The sequence below is a fragment of the Pelobates fuscus genome, chromosome 4, assembly GCF_036172605.1.
Source record: "Pelobates fuscus isolate aPelFus1 chromosome 4, aPelFus1.pri, whole genome shotgun sequence".
Taxonomy (NCBI): domain Eukaryota; kingdom Metazoa; phylum Chordata; class Amphibia; order Anura; family Pelobatidae; genus Pelobates; species Pelobates fuscus.
In genome coordinates, this window is record NC_086320.1 from 351,388,774 (window position 1) to 351,406,676 (window position 17,903).

A 17,903-nucleotide genomic window follows, 5' to 3' on the forward strand; every position below is an offset into this window, starting at 1 on the left:
TACAATTTTCACAAGGTTTATAAAAAGGAACTATTTAGTAGCTGTACATAGAGAAAATCTGCAAAATGAAAATGATAAATATATGTGCAGCCACTTGGCTTTATTTTGAAAACTTGAATAAAGCAATCTGGCTCTATCAGCGTGGCCAAGTAAGGTAGTGACTCATCGCAGAGTTAGATTCAGATCGGAATTGTCTCTGTTTCAAGATGAACAGCTGACTTTCAAATCTCTGGCCCAGGCTGGAGCATGCTTTGAATATCCAGCCATTTCTGCAATTTTCTGCTTTCGAAAAGGTTGTCTTAATGTATTCTGCAACAAGCGAACCTAGGTTAAAATGACAAGCAACAAAATGAAACACATTGTAACAGTTTATTTTGTACCAGGGTAAAACTAAAATATTCAAATATATATATATTTTTTTGATTATTTGTTGGGGGAGAGTGTCTAATAAGGTGACTAATAGATCTAATTTAAGGAACACTACAGCGTTAGGAATACAAATATATATCTGTAACGTTACAGTGTTCTAGTGCCTATTTAGGTTCAGACCGACCCAACTACAATAAAAATTGTTTAAAAAAAAAAAAATGTACTTACTTTTTTTCCAGCACAGAGACTCACTTGGTATTGTCGTCTGGTCCTCCTTCTGTGACGTCATCCGGCAGGCTTGACTTCATTGCCTACTCGTCCAATCCAATTCTTCTCTAAGAGAAGCATTGGGGATGAGAAGTGCAGGCGCAGTAAGCGTGGCACTCGTCCAATCAAATGTTTCTCACAGTGAAACATTGAATCTAATGTTTAACAACGAGCAGCATTTGATTAATTTTGACATTGTCATAGATGTCGAACATCTGTGGGGAGCTGCTCGTTGTGTGCATGTGGATTGCTTGTGGTCTTGCTGTACTAGGTTTATTGGCTGTATGTTTTGTGTGTAGATGACTGTGTGTGTGAATGTGAGTGTGACTGTGTGTGTGGGGGGTGATTGTGTATGCGGAGACTGTAATTCAGTTTTAATCACTACACATTAAAACATTGAAATAAAATCAGAGAAGGGGTTATTCTTTTCGTTTGCTGCCTATAAACTTAGCACAACGTATTGATAAATTTTTAACTTACTTTCAGCAGGCCCAGCACACATACATTTTAACCAGCTATGGTTCCTAGCCACTGGGGGAGATATACGGTATACTAAATTAGTAAGTAAACTGTATTTTTGTTTATTTTTTGCAATCGTACTCCCGGCCTCTGTGCACAATACTATCTGCTATGTTTTATGGGATGCACATAGTGAAATAATGGAGGCAAGGATTGACTGATTATTCTCAGCTCTTTCCTTGTCTAGGGAAGGATCAATGCAGAGAGCTGCAATTTTGGGCATATGATAGAAATGCTAAGTCTTCCCAAAGTATATTTCGTATTTTTAAAAATTGATTATATTTTTTTTATTTTCAGACAATGCATTATTTAAGGAAAAATTTAAGAATTGAGAAGAATTTCAGTCTGGAGCATCAATCGCGAGATAAAATCCACATTTAGAGTAACAGAGTAACTATACCTCTGAAAAGTCATTCCGTTCAGCTTTGAGAAGCGCAGATTCTGCCATCCAGCTTCTTAGTACATATCTAGGATTGGAGTCTGCACAGAAAACATGTACGTACATATCACAGCAGTTTGTAAACACATCCTGGTCCATTTACATGATAGCAGTAAACAGTCTTAGCTGCTACATTGAGTTTTGAATGAGTATATGTAAAAACGACCTGAGATACTTAGCATTACAGCTCACAGTTTGACTTCTGACCGTATCTCAATCAGCATAGCTACTACCTAGGTGTAATGTAGATTTTGCTAGATACCAAAAAATAGGGACTAGTCACTGGGAAAGCGGTAGGACAAATCCCTTCAAAATTAACTCCTAAAGGGCATGCCTTGGATCTAATAGCCAGAAGGTGCCATACGCTTTGTTTCTATTGGAGTCCAATGGTCCCCACATATTATATCATTTGCGAGCTGTGTTATAGAGACTCTAATTTCTTTATTCTTTTCAACTTTTACTTTCCCTCTCAGCGCCACAGGGGAGCAAAAAAAAACAAAAAATACATTTTTTTACAATGCAAAAAATACAAACTTAGACCACCCAGGTGCAGTGTATATACAGTAAATAAAAAAGATAATTAATTCCTTTTTAGTTTGGTAAAAAGATAAAAAGTAACATAGTAAAGCACTGCTAAAAAAAAATATAAATCAGCTTTAATGGTTGCACTTACAATATAAAAGGCGTAAAAAGGCCCATCAATACAATTCTGTATGTCCAATCAGCATGGAGTAGGATAATCTTCACAGAAGTAATAGGCAAAAAAAAATCAAAAAAAAAATCAGATGTATAAAATAACCAAAGTGTTTTTACATTTTATATTTTATACATCTGATTTTTTTTTGCCTATTACTTCTGTGAAGATTATCCTACTCCATGCTGATTGGACATACAGAATTGTATTGATGGGCCTTTTTACGCCTTTTATATTGTAAGTGCAACCATTAAAGCTGATTTATATTTTTTTAGCAGTGCTTTACTATGTTACTTTTTATCTTTTACATGCATCATTTCTCATCTGAATTATGAGGAATTCGTGAAAATCTGCATAATTGATGAGCCTGAAAAACACCTGAATTTTGTGAGTGTGACATTTAAATAAGGGGCTATCTGTGAATTGACGTTATTCCCCATGAGCTTTTTTCATTCTTTATTTGTATGTTTAGGTATATCCTATTTTCCCTTTTTTTTTTTTTTACGCCTGTAAAACTGTAATGCAATTTAGCAACTATGAGTAGCAAATGGTTTTGCAGTTCCTATGGTTTCCGGTAGAACAACTACACTCTGGCTGAATGTTCTACTATTTAGCATTGTAAACAAAGGTATACCAGCTAGTAAAACGTTAATCTGATGCCAAATAACTCACTATCCTGCTCTACGAATTCTACCTAACTATATTTAATAGCAAATCAAATCAGCTTATGGTTTATTGACAAAACATTTTGTATGGATTGAGAAACTTTAGGACAAAACTCAAGCATTGTCCTACGTCCTTTGTTTCGGAAACAGATAGGCAATTCCCGTGTGCAAATTGACACAATTCCCAATTGAGAGAATAAAATTCTTAGGACTGGCTATTCCACGAACGGTAAAGTGTGAAAAGACAAATATATATGAATTATCCAAACATTCAATTTTATAAAAAAATAAAAATAAATGTATCCATAGAAAATATTTTTTAACGCAAAACATTTGTCTATAATGACATAGCAGCATGCATTATCACTTTATTCTACATTTGGTTTCATTTGTTTCTTTATTTTATGAATACATCTTACTTGACATTCTCTCTCTTCTTTTTGAATCCGTATCATCTGTGTTTCTAAATCAAAAAGAAGGTAGTGGATAATTGTTAAACTGCCTACATGCATGCCAACGTTTAACCTAAACACACGCAGAGCATCCAATCAATCCTACCTGAGAAAAACACACTTTTTGTACCTATACATTAAGCGCTGCAAATACTTCACAAAATTTAGAATTTAACTGACCAAGTGTCCTAATGTGCTCTCTGATGTAGTTTTGAAAGCACTTTGCAAGCAAACCAGTTTTACACGCAATTTCTGATAACCATTTGCTTTAAAGTGTAGCCTCTAATTTGTAGCAATGGCAACTTTGAAGCAGAAATTAGATGAAAGCCAATACTTTATATTTGCCTTATTTCTAGCAAAGTACTTTCAAGATCTCTAATTTAATTTCAAAGTGAAGGTTTTTATAGAGGCTTTATGTATTGTGCATTGACCTCTTGAGTGCTAAAAGCCAGCTCAGTACTATCAATACAAAGTTACTGGCTCTAGGTGTGTGAGCTTTCAAAAAAAGAGATTCAGGGCTTTGGTGACATCCAAGACTCCACTAGACATGATAATGGACTTTATTGGAATACAAGCTCCCTCTGGTATGTGTGGTCAATGAACTCTGGATCACCCACTATAGAGTTAAGTGGATTCCAAAGTCAATAAATCAATATGGACATCACATGTTCAGAAATAGAACCTCTGACCAAGACTGGTACATGGAAGGATATTGAAATATCAGCAACTCTCTGCACAGGTGGTTGTGAATGGATGCATACCTACTGTCTTTAAGGACTGCCCTAAGTATCATAACCTCTACAGCCAGCTGTAGTGGTTATGATGCCAGTAGGTCTGTGGTCCAGTTTCCTGTTAATGTACCAAACTGTTTAGCAATGGTTTGACCCCTTATCCGAATCCCACTTGGCTCCAATGATTCCTGGTGGTCCAGTGACGTGCTTCTGGCTACTGCAGAGCTGCAGAATCTGGCCGCTGCAGTGGTAGCCATTCATTGGTTGAGAGCATCAGCTGGACGATGTCATTTAATGACTGACATTAGAAGGTTGCAGAGAATTCAGATTAGCCAGGCCACTTTAGTTCTGGGCTTGGTGACGACACCCCTATGACGCTGCCAGAGGTGGTGTTAGACCACTAGCAGCAAAGGAATATATCTCCTTATGTGCAGGGTTTCAAAATGAAATACTGCACATAGAGACTCCAAGCATCACAACCACTTCAAAAATCACTAAAGTAGTAATCATAGTTGGAGTAACCCTTTAATTAAATGAGATAAAAATAAATGAATCACGTAAGTATTTGAAAACCCTGCAAGCATGCAAAAAGATTAAACGCTGCAACAAGCCCAATATATATGCTGATATCCATGAAAGTGTCCACTTTAGCCATCCATTATCTCCAACAACTCTTCCCTCGCAACCTGATCTACGATACAGTCTTTTCAGCTCATGTCTCTATTATCCCGAACTCCTTTCTGACAGTGAGTTTTCAAAACCATAAGCCCAGCTTAACCTTCTGAATCAGTTTGCCCATATGTATATGCTATTGCATATGTAATGCGTTGCGTCACATGGCGGCAACTTCCTTTTGACGAGGAACTTTTACATTACGCTTGGCATTTTCTCCAGCGATACCGCACTTACAGCACTGCAAGAGTTAACTAATTTGCAGGCTTTGCTGGTGTTGTCCAACAAAGTTTGTAAATTAAAAAACAAAAAAACTATAAACAAATTTAACACCACCAATTGCCAATATTTATTTTGCTATGTTTTTGTGCTAAAATCAGGGAAGGGATCGTTTCTTTCTAAGATGGAATTATATCTGTTTTAACTGCTATATGGCGCTCTTAACTGTCACACATAAAGCGATTAGATCTTGGGTGTACATCCATATTGGCTGCAAAGAATAATGGTGAACAGTGGTCCAATGTCACTTAGAGATCCAAGGTTGAACACCCCTTAGGTTAGAAGAATTCCCAAAACACCCACTTATTCTTCTTCATTGTCACATTATTTCATCACCGCCACCAAAGAAATTGTTTTCTAAAGTTTGATCAAAAAGTAACTCCGGGGGATGATGGTAATTTAAAACTTTGAACACATATTTCTGCTACATACTCTATCATTTTCTGATGACAATGTGTTGTGTCATTTTGTCAGTGATTAATCAAAGGTACGTTTATATTCCCACACAGCACCTGATATTTTAGATCATTAAAAAATACACAGAGGAACTGAATTTAATGTACTTACTATGCATCAAAGATGTCTGCTCACATTATCAGTTAATGCACATGGCCAAAAAGACAAACAAAATACTGTGACAAGCGGATAAACTGGAAGATGAAAATGATGCTTCAAAATAGCCTTTATCCCTTATCATCATCTGTGGTTGTTGCAGCCAGTGGTGCAGCTGACATGCTAGACTTTGTGATTAATGATGTACAGATCTCTTGGTGTTTTGTGTAAGAGCTACATTTTAGCCATCACAAGAATCACCATGTGGGCTATCATCACAGAATGTTAGGGATGCTCTGGCACATATGGCAAAGGTCGAGGAGCTGTCTATCAAACTCAAAAAACATGTCATTCTTGTTTTATATTGTTTTTCCTAATCCATGGCAACAATACCCTTCCATTTCCCCCCCTCTCAAAATCCCAGAGAAAAGCTACCGAACTGTAGCAAAAAAATCCTCAGCAATTTCATGTGCATGCAGGGGGGTCATTACCATCTCAGCAGCTGGGGATGGAGGGAAGATGCCTATGCAAGCATCTAAGAGCTTGGTTGCTTCATCTAAGTGTTGCTTCTAAGTGTGTGTGTGGTTGGAGATATTCTGGAGAGTTTTACAGAAGCTTCAACTGTCTAAGAGCTGTGCTAAGAGTTCTTTTTTACTGTTACAGGTAAGATTCATCTGTAGGAAAAGGTTACTGACTGCACAAGGTTTGATTTCCTGTTGGTAATTATAAGGCATTTGATTGGATTAGGTAGCTACTTGCTATTGATTGCTATTTAAATTAGCTATTGTTTGCTAATAAGCAGAGGCCTACCCAGGTGTTAAACATTCCTAGTGGGAGGTGATTTTAGGAGTATATAAGGGTAGTTGTCATTAGCTTGGCTAATAGAGCTTGGTTGCTTCATCTAAGTGTTGCTTCTAAGTGTGTGTGTGGTTGGAGATATTCTGGAGAGTTTTACAGAAGCTTCAACTGTCTAAGAGCTGTGCTAAGAGTTCTTTTTTACTGTTACAGGTAAGATTCATCTGTAGGAAAAGGTTACTGACTGCACAAGGTTTGATTTCCTGTTGGTAATTATAAGGCATTTGATTGGATTAGGTAGCTACTTGCTATTGATTGCTATTTAAATTAGCTATTGTTTGCTAATAAGCAGAGGCCTACCCAGGTGTTAAACATTCCTAGTGGGAGGTGATTTTAGGAGTATATAAGGGTAGTTGTCATTAGCTTGGCTAATAGAGCTTGGTTGCTTCATCTAAGTGTTGCTTCTAAGTGTGTGTGTGGTTGGAGATATTCTGGAGAGTTTTACAGAAGCTTCAACTGTCTAAGAGCTGTGCTAAGAGTTCTTTTTTACTGTTACAGGTAAGATTCATCTGTAGGAAAAGGTTACTGACTGCACAAGGTTTGATTTCCTGTTGGTAATTATAAGGCATTTGATTGGATTAGGTAGCTACTTGCTATTGATTGCTATTTAAATTAGCTATTGTTTGCTAATAAGCAGAGGCCTACCCAGGTGTTAAACATTCCTAGTGGGAGGTGATTTTAGGAGTATATAAGGGTAGTTGTCATTAGCTTGGCTAATAGAGCTTGGTTGCTTCATCTAAGTGTTGCTTCTAAGTGTGTGTGTGGTTGGAGATATTCTGGAGAGTTTTACAGAAGCTTCAACTGTCTAAGAGCTGTGCTAAGAGTTCTTTTTTACTGTTACAGGTAAGATTCATCTGTAGGAAAAGGTTACTGACTGCACAAGGTTTGATTTCCTGTTGGTAATTATAAGGCATTTGATTGGATTAGGTAGCTACTTGCTATTGATTGCTATTTAAATTAGCTATTGTTTGCTAATAAGCAGAGGCCTACCCAGGTGTTAAACATTCCTAGTGGGAGGTGATTTTAGGAGTATATAAGGGTAGTTGTCATTAGCTTGGCTAATAGAGCTTGGTTGCTTCATCTAAGTGTTGCTTCTAAGTGTGTGTGTGGTTGGAGATATTCTGGAGAGTTTTACAGAAGCTTCAACTGTCTAAGAGCTGTGCTAAGAGTTCTTTTTTACTGTTACAGGTAAGATTCATCTGTAGGAAAAGGTTACTGACTGCACAAGGTTTGATTTCCTGTTGGTAATTATAAGGCATTTGATTGGATTAGGTAGCTACTTGCTATTGATTGCTATTTAAATTAGCTATTGTTTGCTAATAAGCAGAGGCCTACCCAGGTGTTAAACATTCCTAGTGGGAGGTGATTTTAGGAGTATATAAGGGTAGTTGTCATTAGCTTGGCTAATAGAGCTTGGTTGCTTCATCTAAGTGTTGCTTCTAAGTGTGTGTGTGGTTGGAGATATTCTGGAGAGTTTTACAGAAGCTTCAACTGTCTAAGAGCTGTGCTAAGAGTTCTTTTTTACTGTTACAGGTAAGATTCATCTGTAGGAAAAGGTTACTGACTGCACAAGGTTTGATTTCCTGTTGGTAATTATAAGGCATTTGATTGGATTAGGTAGCTACTTGCTATTGATTGCTATTTAAATTAGCTATTGTTTGCTAATAAGCAGAGGCCTACCCAGGTGTTAAACATTCCTAGTGGGAGGTGATTTTAGGAGTATATAAGGGTAGTTGTCATTAGCTTGGCTAATAGAGCTTGGTTGCTTCATCTAAGTGTTGCTTCTAAGTGTGTGTGTGGTTGGAGATATTCTGGAGAGTTTTACAGAAGCTTCAACTGTCTAAGAGCTGTGCTAAGAGTTCTTTTTTACTGTTACAGGTAAGATTCATCTGTAGGAAAAGGTTACTGACTGCACAAGGTTTGATTTCCTGTTGGTAATTATAAGGCATTTGATTGGATTAGGTAGCTACTTGCTATTGATTGCTATTTAAATTAGCTATTGTTTGCTAATAAGCAGAGGCCTACCCAGGTGTTAAACATTCCTAGTGGGAGGTGATTTTAGGAGTATATAAGGGTAGTTGTCATTAGCTTGGCTAATAGAGCTTGGTTGCTTCATCTAAGTGTTGCTTCTAAGTGTGTGTGTGGTTGGAGATATTCTGGAGAGTTTTACAGAAGCTTCAACTGTCTAAGAGCTGTGCTAAGAGTTCTTTTTTACTGTTACAGGTAAGATTCATCTGTAGGAAAAGGTTACTGACTGCACAAGGTTTGATTTCCTGTTGGTAATTATAAGGCATTTGATTGGATTAGGTAGCTACTTGCTATTGATTGCTATTTAAATTAGCTATTGTTTGCTAATAAGCAGAGGCCTACCCAGGTGTTAAACATTCCTAGTGGGAGGTGATTTTAGGAGTATATAAGGGTAGTTGTCATTAGCTTGGCTAATAGAGCTTGGTTGCTTCATCTAAGTGTTGCTTCTAAGTGTGTGTGTGGTTGGAGATATTCTGGAGAGTTTTACAGAAGCTTCAACTGTCTAAGAGCTGTGCTAAGAGTTCTTTTTTACTGTTACAGGTAAGATTCATCTGTAGGAAAAGGTTACTGACTGCACAAGGTTTGATTTCCTGTTGGTAATTATAAGGCATTTGATTGGATTAGGTAGCTACTTGCTATTGATTGCTATTTAAATTAGCTATTGTTTGCTAATAAGCAGAGGCCTACCCAGGTGTTAAACATTCCTAGTGGGAGGTGATTTTAGGAGTATATAAGGGTAGTTGTCATTAGCTTGGCTAATAGAGCTTGGTTGCTTCATCTAAGTGTTGCTTCTAAGTGTGTGTGTGGTTGGAGATATTCTGGAGAGTTTTACAGAAGCTTCAACTGTCTAAGAGCTGTGCTAAGAGTTCTTTTTTACTGTTACAGGTAAGATTCATCTGTAGGAAAAGGTTACTGACTGCACAAGGTTTGATTTCCTGTTGGTAATTATAAGGCATTTGATTGGATTAGGTAGCTACTTGCTATTGATTGCTATTTAAATTAGCTATTGTTTGCTAATAAGCAGAGGCCTACCCAGGTGTTAAACATTCCTAGTGGGAGGTGATTTTAGGAGTATATAAGGGTAGTTGTCATTAGCTTGGCTAATAGAGCTTGGTTGCTTCATCTAAGTGTTGCTTCTAAGTGTGTGTGTGGTTGGAGATATTCTGGAGAGTTTTACAGAAGCTTCAACTGTCTAAGAGCTGTGCTAAGAGTTCTTTTTTACTGTTACAGGTAAGATTCATCTGTAGGAAAAGGTTACTGACTGCACAAGGTTTGATTTCCTGTTGGTAATTATAAGGCATTTGATTGGATTAGGTAGCTACTTGCTATTGATTGCTATTTAAATTAGCTATTGTTTGCTAATAAGCAGAGGCCTACCCAGGTGTTAAACATTCCTAGTGGGAGGTGATTTTAGGAGTATATAAGGGTAGTTGTCATTAGCTTGGCTAATAGAGCTTGGTTGCTTCATCTAAGTGTTGCTTCTAAGTGTGTGTGTGGTTGGAGATATTCTGGAGAGTTTTACAGAAGCTTCAACTGTCTAAGAGCTGTGCTAAGAGTTCTTTTTTACTGTTACAGGTAAGATTCATCTGTAGGAAAAGGTTACTGACTGCACAAGGTTTGATTTCCTGTTGGTAATTATAAGGCATTTGATTGGATTAGGTAGCTACTTGCTATTGATTGCTATTTAAATTAGCTATTGTTTGCTAATAAGCAGAGGCCTACCCAGGTGTTAAACATTCCTAGTGGGAGGTGATTTTAGGAGTATATAAGGGTAGTTGTCATTAGCTTGGCTAATAGAGCTTGGTTGCTTCATCTAAGTGTTGCTTCTAAGTGTGTGTGTGGTTGGAGATATTCTGGAGAGTTTTACAGAAGCTTCAACTGTCTAAGAGCTGTGCTAAGAGTTCTTTTTTACTGTTACAGGTAAGATTCATCTGTAGGAAAAGGTTACTGACTGCACAAGGTTTGATTTCCTGTTGGTAATTATAAGGCATTTGATTGGATTAGGTAGCTACTTGCTATTGATTGCTATTTAAATTAGCTATTGTTTGCTAATAAGCAGAGGCCTACCCAGGTGTTAAACATTCCTAGTGGGAGGTGATTTTAGGAGTATATAAGGGTAGTTGTCATTAGCTTGGCTAATAGAGCTTGGTTGCTTCATCTAAGTGTTGCTTCTAAGTGTGTGTGTGGTTGGAGATATTCTGGAGAGTTTTACAGAAGCTTCAACTGTCTAAGAGCTGTGCTAAGAGTTCTTTTTTACTGTTACAGGTAAGATTCATCTGTAGGAAAAGGTTACTGACTGCACAAGGTTTGATTTCCTGTTGGTAATTATAAGGCATTTGATTGGATTAGGTAGCTACTTGCTATTGATTGCTATTTAAATTAGCTATTGTTTGCTAATAAGCAGAGGCCTACCCAGGTGTTAAACATTCCTAGTGGGAGGTGATTTTAGGAGTATATAAGGGTAGTTGTCATTAGCTTGGCTAATAGAGCTTGGTTGCTTCATCTAAGTGTTGCTTCTAAGTGTGTGTGTGGTTGGAGATATTCTGGAGAGTTTTACAGAAGCTTCAACTGTCTAAGAGCTGTGCTAAGAGTTCTTTTTTACTGTTACAGGTAAGATTCATCTGTAGGAAAAGGTTACTGACTGCACAAGGTTTGATTTCCTGTTGGTAATTATAAGGCATTTGATTGGATTAGGTAGCTACTTGCTATTGATTGCTATTTAAATTAGCTATTGTTTGCTAATAAGCAGAGGCCTACCCAGGTGTTAAACATTCCTAGTGGGAGGTGATTTTAGGAGTATATAAGGGTAGTTGTCATTAGCTTGGCTAATAGAGCTTGGTTGCTTCATCTAAGTGTTGCTTCTAAGTGTGTGTGTGGTTGGAGATATTCTGGAGAGTTTTACAGAAGCTTCAACTGTCTAAGAGCTGTGCTAAGAGTTCTTTTTTACTGTTACAGGTAAGATTCATCTGTAGGAAAAGGTTACTGACTGCACAAGGTTTGATTTCCTGTTGGTAATTATAAGGCATTTGATTGGATTAGGTAGCTACTTGCTATTGATTGCTATTTAAATTAGCTATTGTTTGCTAATAAGCAGAGGCCTACCCAGGTGTTAAACATTCCTAGTGGGAGGTGATTTTAGGAGTATATAAGGGTAGTTGTCATTAGCTTGGCTAATAGAGCTTGGTTGCTTCATCTAAGTGTTGCTTCTAAGTGTGTGTGTGGTTGGAGATATTCTGGAGAGTTTTACAGAAGCTTCAACTGTCTAAGAGCTGTGCTAAGAGTTCTTTTTTACTGTTACAGGTAAGATTCATCTGTAGGAAAAGGTTACTGACTGCACAAGGTTTGATTTCCTGTTGGTAATTATAAGGCATTTGATTGGATTAGGTAGCTACTTGCTATTGATTGCTATTTAAATTAGCTATTGTTTGCTAATAAGCAGAGGCCTACCCAGGTGTTAAACATTCCTAGTGGGAGGTGATTTTAGGAGTATATAAGGGTAGTTGTCATTAGCTTGGCTAATAGAGCTTGGTTGCTTCATCTAAGTGTTGCTTCTAAGTGTGTGTGTGGTTGGAGATATTCTGGAGAGTTTTACAGAAGCTTCAACTGTCTAAGAGCTGTGCTAAGAGTTCTTTTTTACTGTTACAGGTAAGATTCATCTGTAGGAAAAGGTTACTGACTGCACAAGGTTTGATTTCCTGTTGGTAATTATAAGGCATTTGATTGGATTAGGTAGCTACTTGCTATTGATTGCTATTTAAATTAGCTATTGTTTGCTAATAAGCAGAGGCCTACCCAGGTGTTAAACATTCCTAGTGGGAGGTGATTTTAGGAGTATATAAGGGTAGTTGTCATTAGCTTGGCTAATAGAGCTTGGTTGCTTCATCTAAGTGTTGCTTCTAAGTGTGTGTGTGGTTGGAGATATTCTGGAGAGTTTTACAGAAGCTTCAACTGTCTAAGAGCTGTGCTAAGAGTTCTTTTTTACTGTTACAGGTAAGATTCATCTGTAGGAAAAGGTTACTGACTGCACAAGGTTTGATTTCCTGTTGGTAATTATAAGGCATTTGATTGGATTAGGTAGCTACTTGCTATTGATTGCTATTTAAATTAGCTATTGTTTGCTAATAAGCAGAGGCCTACCCAGGTGTTAAACATTCCTAGTGGGAGGTGATTTTAGGAGTATATAAGGGTAGTTGTCATTAGCTTGGCTAATAGAGCTTGGTTGCTTCATCTAAGTGTTGCTTCTAAGTGTGTGTGTGGTTGGAGATATTCTGGAGAGTTTTACAGAAGCTTCAACTGTCTAAGAGCTGTGCTAAGAGTTCTTTTTTACTGTTACAGGTAAGATTCATCTGTAGGAAAAGGTTACTGACTGCACAAGGTTTGATTTCCTGTTGGTAATTATAAGGCATTTGATTGGATTAGGTAGCTACTTGCTATTGATTGCTATTTAAATTAGCTATTGTTTGCTAATAAGCAGAGGCCTACCCAGGTGTTAAACATTCCTAGTGGGAGGTGATTTTAGGAGTATATAAGGGTAGTTGTCATTAGCTTGGCTAATAGAGCTTGGTTGCTTCATCTAAGTGTTGCTTCTAAGTGTGTGTGTGGTTGGAGATATTCTGGAGAGTTTTACAGAAGCTTCAACTGTCTAAGAGCTGTGCTAAGAGTTCTTTTTTACTGTTACAGGTAAGATTCATCTGTAGGAAAAGGTTACTGACTGCACAAGGTTTGATTTCCTGTTGGTAATTATAAGGCATTTGATTGGATTAGGTAGCTACTTGCTATTGATTGCTATTTAAATTAGCTATTGTTTGCTAATAAGCAGAGGCCTACCCAGGTGTTAAACATTCCTAGTGGGAGGTGATTTTAGGAGTATATAAGGGTAGTTGTCATTAGCTTGGCTAATAGAGCTTGGTTGCTTCATCTAAGTGTTGCTTCTAAGTGTGTGTGTGGTTGGAGATATTCTGGAGAGTTTTACAGAAGCTTCAACTGTCTAAGAGCTGTGCTAAGAGTTCTTTTTTACTGTTACAGGTAAGATTCATCTGTAGGAAAAGGTTACTGACTGCACAAGGTTTGATTTCCTGTTGGTAATTATAAGGCATTTGATTGGATTAGGTAGCTACTTGCTATTGATTGCTATTTAAATTAGCTATTGTTTGCTAATAAGCAGAGGCCTACCCAGGTGTTAAACATTCCTAGTGGGAGGTGATTTTAGGAGTATATAAGGGTAGTTGTCATTAGCTTGGCTAATAGAGCTTGGTTGCTTCATCTAAGTGTTGCTTCTAAGTGTGTGTGTGGTTGGAGATATTCTGGAGAGTTTTACAGAAGCTTCAACTGTCTAAGAGCTGTGCTAAGAGTTCTTTTTTACTGTTACAGGTAAGATTCATCTGTAGGAAAAGGTTACTGACTGCACAAGGTTTGATTTCCTGTTGGTAATTATAAGGCATTTGATTGGATTAGGTAGCTACTTGCTATTGATTGCTATTTAAATTAGCTATTGTTTGCTAATAAGCAGAGGCCTACCCAGGTGTTAAACATTCCTAGTGGGAGGTGATTTTAGGAGTATATAAGGGTAGTTGTCATTAGCTTGGCTAATAGAGCTTGGTTGCTTCATCTAAGTGTTGCTTCTAAGTGTGTGTGTGGTTGGAGATATTCTGGAGAGTTTTACAGAAGCTTCAACTGTCTAAGAGCTGTGCTAAGAGTTCTTTTTTACTGTTACAGGTAAGATTCATCTGTAGGAAAAGGTTACTGACTGCACAAGGTTTGATTTCCTGTTGGTAATTATAAGGCATTTGATTGGATTAGGTAGCTACTTGCTATTGATTGCTATTTAAATTAGCTATTGTTTGCTAATAAGCAGAGGTCTACCCAGGTGTTAAACATTCCTAGTGGGAGGTGATTTTAGGAGTATATAAGGGTAGTTGTCATTAGCTTGGCTAATAGAGCTTGGTTGCTTCATCTAAGTGTTGCTTCTAAGTGTGTGTGTGGTTGGAGATATTCTGGAGAGTTTTACAGAAGCTTCAACTGTCTAAGAGCTGTGCTAAGAGTTCTTTTTTACTGTTACAGGTAAGATTCATCTGTAGGAAAAGGTTACTGACTGCACAAGGTTTGATTTCCTGTTGGTAATTATAAGGCATTTGATTGGATTAGGTAGCTACTTGCTATTGATTGCTATTTAAATTAGCTATTGTTTGCTAATAAGCAGAGGCCTACCCAGGTGTTAAACATTCCTAGTGGGAGGTGATTTTAGGAGTATATAAGGGTAGTTGTCATTAGCTTGGCTAATAGAGCTTGGTTGCTTCATCTAAGTGTTGCTTCTAAGTGTGTGTGTGGTTGGAGATATTCTGGAGAGTTTTACAGAAGCTTCAACTGTCTAAGAGCTGTGCTAAGAGTTCTTTTTTACTGTTACAGGTAAGATTCATCTGTAGGAAAAGGTTACTGACTGCACAAGGTTTGATTTCCTGTTGGTAATTATAAGGCATTTGATTGGATTAGGTAGCTACTTGCTATTGATTGCTATTTAAATTAGCTATTGTTTGCTAATAAGCAGAGGCCTACCCAGGTGTTAAACATTCCTAGTGGGAGGTGATTTTAGGAGTATATAAGGGTAGTTGTCATTAGCTTGGCTAATAGAGCTTGGTTGCTTCATCTAAGTGTTGCTTCTAAGTGTGTGTGTGGTTGGAGATATTCTGGAGAGTTTTACAGAAGCTTCAACTGTCTAAGAGCTGTGCTAAGAGTTCTTTTTTACTGTTACAGGTAAGATTCATCTGTAGGAAAAGGTTACTGACTGCACAAGGTTTGATTTCCTGTTGGTAATTATAAGGCATTTGATTGGATTAGGTAGCTACTTGCTATTGATTGCTATTTAAATTAGCTATTGTTTGCTAATAAGCAGAGGCCTACCCAGGTGTTAAACATTCCTAGTGGGAGGTGATTTTAGGAGTATATAAGGGTAGTTGTCATTAGCTTGGCTAATAGAGCTTGGTTGCTTCATCTAAGTGTTGCTTCTAAGTGTGTGTGTGGTTGGAGATATTCTGGAGAGTTTTACAGAAGCTTCAACTGTCTAAGAGCTGTGCTAAGAGTTCTTTTTTACTGTTACAGGTAAGATTCATCTGTAGGAAAAGGTTACTGACTGCACAAGGTTTGATTTCCTGTTGGTAATTATAAGGCATTTGATTGGATTAGGTAGCTACTTGCTATTGATTGCTATTTAAATTAGCTATTGTTTGCTAATAAGCAGAGGCCTACCCAGGTGTTAAACATTCCTAGTGGGAGGTGATTTTAGGAGTATATAAGGGTAGTTGTCATTAGCTTGGCTAATAGAGCTTGGTTGCTTCATCTAAGTGTTGCTTCTAAGTGTGTGTGTGGTTGGAGATATTCTGGAGATAACCTGGAGGTAATCCGAGGTATTCAGGAGGATAAATAAAAAGTTAAGGTTTGTTTGATTTAAATTATTCACCTCATTGGAATGGCAGACTTAGTTCAGTGTAATAGTTGTTTTGCATTTGTTTCACGTTCCACTTTTTGGAGGTTTGGTTGTTGTCTAATCTGTAGACAGTTCTCTATTTTGCGGCAGGAGATTGTATTTTTGAAGTCTGAGATTTGTAAATTATCTGGTAAACAAACTCAGGCTGGAACTGCTGCAAAGCCACTGCCGCAGAGACATACTAGGAATGGCAGATGGATTACTGTAGGATCTGGTAGACTTGGAGTTGTGGATAAAAGGCATATTGCACAGTCTGTTGCTCTACATAATTCATTTTCTGCACTTTCAGAGTGTAGTGGTGTCGTGGAGAGAGGCACTGAGGCTAGTGGTGTTGTGCAGAGAGGCACTGAGGCTAGTGGTGTTGTGCAGAGAGGCACTGAGGCTAGTGGTGTTGTGCAGAGAGGCACTGAGGCTAGTGGTGTTGTGCAGAGAGGCACTGAGGCTAGTGGTGTTGTGCAGAGAGGCACTGAGGCTAGTGGTGTTGTGCAGAGAGGCACTGAGGCTAGTGGTGTTGTGCAGAGAGGCACTGAGGCCAGTGGTGTTGTGCAGAGAGGCACTGAGGCCAGTGGTGTTGTGCAGAGAGGCACTGAGGCTAGTGGTGTTGTGCAGAGAGGCTTGGTGAGGCCTAATAGAAAGCAGTTGTTGGTGGGGGATTCCATCATAAGAAGTGTGGAGATGGACAATGGTGGTCTTGTGAGGTGTCTTCCCGGAGCTACTGCTCACAGAGACAGGAGACGTATCGGTAATATTGTTAAGCAAGCAAAGCAGGAAGGGGAATTGGATGTACTTGTCCATTTAGGGACAAATGACTTGGCTTGCAATGAGGTTTCAGAGGTTAAGGAAGTTTTTAGTGTTTTTGCCAATGATATACGGCAGGTTGCTTCCACATTGTCATTCTCTGAAGTTCTGCCTGTGCATAACACTCAGAATGACAGGCGGATGCGTATTAGGGACTTTAACTTGTGGCTTGGTGAATGGTGTCGGGAGCAAGGATTTGGCTTTATTGCTCATGGTAGCTCTGTTTGGAATGGAAATAAACTGTACAAAAAAGATGGTTTGCATCTTTCTCAAAAGGGAACAAATGTTCTCAGTGAGCAGTTCAGAGGTTTTGCTAGGATGTATTTAAACTAGGAGGGGGGGCAAAAGGGTGATAAAACATCAATCCAATTGTCCCCCAAAACAAGGACAGAAGGTGCCTGTAGCAAGTGTGTTAAAAAATGATAAGCTTAGAGTCATGTCTATAAATGCTCGCAGTTTAGGGAATAAGATCCATGAACTTGTGGCAATAATGGCAACTGATAGTGTAGATTTAGTCGCTGTTACTGAGACATGGTATAATGAGAAAAATGACTGGGACATAGCAATACCAGGGTACTCTTTATATAGAAAAGACAGGGAAGGCAAGAAAGGGGGAGGGGTGGCCCTGTATGTAAAGAATAGCATAAAATCTAGCCTAATAAAGGTTAGTGAGGCGAACATAGAGTCAGTTTGGGTTACGTTAGAATTTGGTAATCACACAGTAACTCGTGTAGGTGTGATTTATAGGCCCCCAGGACAAATTGAAGAGTTAGATAATCTACTAGTTGAAGAAATAGCTAAAATGACAATGAAGGGGGAAGTTATCATCATGGGTGACTTTAATCTTCCTGATATAAATTGGAAAACAAAAATAGCTACTTGTGCCAGGAGCACACATATTCTAAACTCCCTACTGGGATTGTCTCTAAAACAAGTAGTTGAGGAGCCAACTCGTAAAGAGGCCATACTAGATTTAGTGTTAACAAATGGAGATTTGGTATCAGATATTACTGTAGGTGAAAGTTTAGGATCCAGTGATCATCAGTCAGTGTGGTTTAATATAAGAACAGTGACTGAGTCACACCACACAAAAACAAAAGTTT

General features: G+C 38.1%; 1 protein-coding gene across 1 annotated transcript in view; it reads right to left on the reverse strand.

The window, feature by feature from the left end:
* Window positions 1-17,903, reverse strand: part of LOC134609124 (protein adenylyltransferase SelO-like) — a 50,609-nt gene continuing 32,706 nt past the window's right edge. The window contains exons 18-20 of the mRNA XM_063452582.1: window positions 3,373-3,416; window positions 1,556-1,635; window positions 1-324 (exon numbers count right to left, since the gene is read on the reverse strand). Coding sequence (XP_063308652.1) covers window positions 202-324; window positions 1,556-1,635; window positions 3,373-3,416 — 247 coding nt within the window. The 3' untranslated portion in view covers window positions 1-201. The remainder of the gene's footprint in view (window positions 325-1,555; window positions 1,636-3,372; window positions 3,417-17,903) is intronic.